The sequence below is a fragment of the Curcuma longa genome, unplaced genomic scaffold, assembly GCF_044706935.1.
Source record: "Curcuma longa cultivar G26 ecotype Majalengka, Jawa Barat unplaced genomic scaffold, ITB_CL_G26_1.1 contig_22001, whole genome shotgun sequence".
Classification (NCBI taxonomy): Eukaryota; Viridiplantae; Streptophyta; class Magnoliopsida; order Zingiberales; family Zingiberaceae; genus Curcuma; species Curcuma longa.
In genome coordinates this window covers 2,444-3,583 of record NW_027431785.1, presented here as the reverse complement: position 1 = coordinate 3,583, position 1,140 = coordinate 2,444, and the positions used below count along the sequence as shown (strand labels likewise).

At 49.4% G+C, this 1,140-nt stretch overlaps 1 protein-coding gene across 1 annotated transcript; it reads left to right on the top strand.

The window, feature by feature from the left end:
• Positions 1 to 264: 264 nt before the first annotated feature.
• Positions 265 to 936, top strand: LOC141817807 (transcription factor bHLH162-like). The gene is made up of 3 exons (XM_074705434.1): positions 265 to 375; positions 431 to 781; positions 862 to 936. The coding sequence occupies exons 1-3, from the start codon at positions 265 to 267 to the stop codon at positions 934 to 936; spliced, it is 537 nt and encodes a 178-aa protein (XP_074561535.1).
• The last annotated feature ends 204 nt before the right edge of the window (positions 937 to 1,140 follow it).

Genomic DNA, 1,140 nt, shown 5'->3' with positions numbered 1-1,140 from the left:
ATTAAAATACCGCCCCCGCTTGACCCGAGCCAAAAGCAAGTGGCCGGTTGCTCCCGATTCGCTCCGCAGCGTGGGGAATCTGTTCTCCCCCACCACCCACGCGTCCCTTCCGACCTCCTCCTCCTCGGTCGTCGCTTTCGAGGACGAGTCAAATCGGGCACGATTGCTCTGTTCTCATGAGCCGTTCCGGGGACTGGTGCTCGTCTTCCCTGCACTATATATGCGCTCGCACAGCGGGGGGACTCCTACTCTGAACCAGCAGCCATGGAGAGCTCAGCCAAGCCGGACCGGAAGACCATCGAAAAGAACCGGAGAATCCAAATGAAAGCTCTTTACTCTCAGCTCATCGCCCTCCTCCCCGCGCCCTCTTCCAAGGTAATTGCATGGTTGAATCTGTTCAAACTAAAACGCAAGACTAATTGTAAAGCAGGAAGGGACGGCGGCAGGACTGACTCTGCTGGAGAAGCTGGACGAGGCCATAAAATACATAAAGGAGAAACAGGGGCAAGTGGAAAACATGAGGAACAGGAAGAGACAGCTGAGTGCAGGAATTGGAAGGCAAGCGGCTACTGGTTCAGGCGAATGTTTGCCGAAGATTGAGGTGCATAGATTGAGAACAAATTTAAATTCTGGGTTGAAAGTGGTGATAATGAGCGGTCCGTGGGAGCACCAGGAGGTGTTCTGGGAGGCCATCCGAGTGCTGGAAGTAGAAGGGTTTGAGGTGGCCACTGCGAGCTATGCAGTAACAGGGAACAAAGCTTTCCACATAGTTCAGTCTTTGGTAATCTTCTTCTTCTTCTTCTTCTTCTTTTGCTGCATGCCTATTTGCTACAATGTGAAGTTCAACTCTCCCTGCTCCAGGCCGCCGAGTTTAGAACCGGAGTAGAGGCCGACAGAGTGCTGGAGAAACTGCAAAAGGCAATATTCGATGTCTGAGTGGATGACGAGATGAGAAAAGAATAAAAATGGTGTCAGCTCTTGGAAATTTATCGTCAAAATTCATCTTCGTACGTAAATAAGATGGACATTCAGAGCTCTGCCATGTAGCGTATTAAAAGATTGTTAGCTATTTCTTCTTTAATTCTTCAGATACCTATAAATCTAATGATCTAGATACTGCCACTTTCTGTGTCGATCGAG

What these genes read in the sequence shown, in the direction of transcription:
- LOC141817807 (XM_074705434.1), top strand. Translation starts at nt 265, where the DNA reads ATGGAGAGCTCAGCCAAGCCGGACCGGAAGACCATCGAAAAGAACCGG. An exon ending in TCCCCGCGCCCTCTTCCAAG is followed by an intron (nt 376 to 430) that starts GTAATTGCATGG and finishes ATTGTAAAGCAG; the next exon opens with GAAGGGACGGCGGCAGGACT. An exon ending in TCCACATAGTTCAGTCTTTG is followed by an intron (nt 782 to 861) that starts GTAATCTTCTTC and finishes TCCCTGCTCCAG; the next exon opens with GCCGCCGAGTTTAGAACCGG.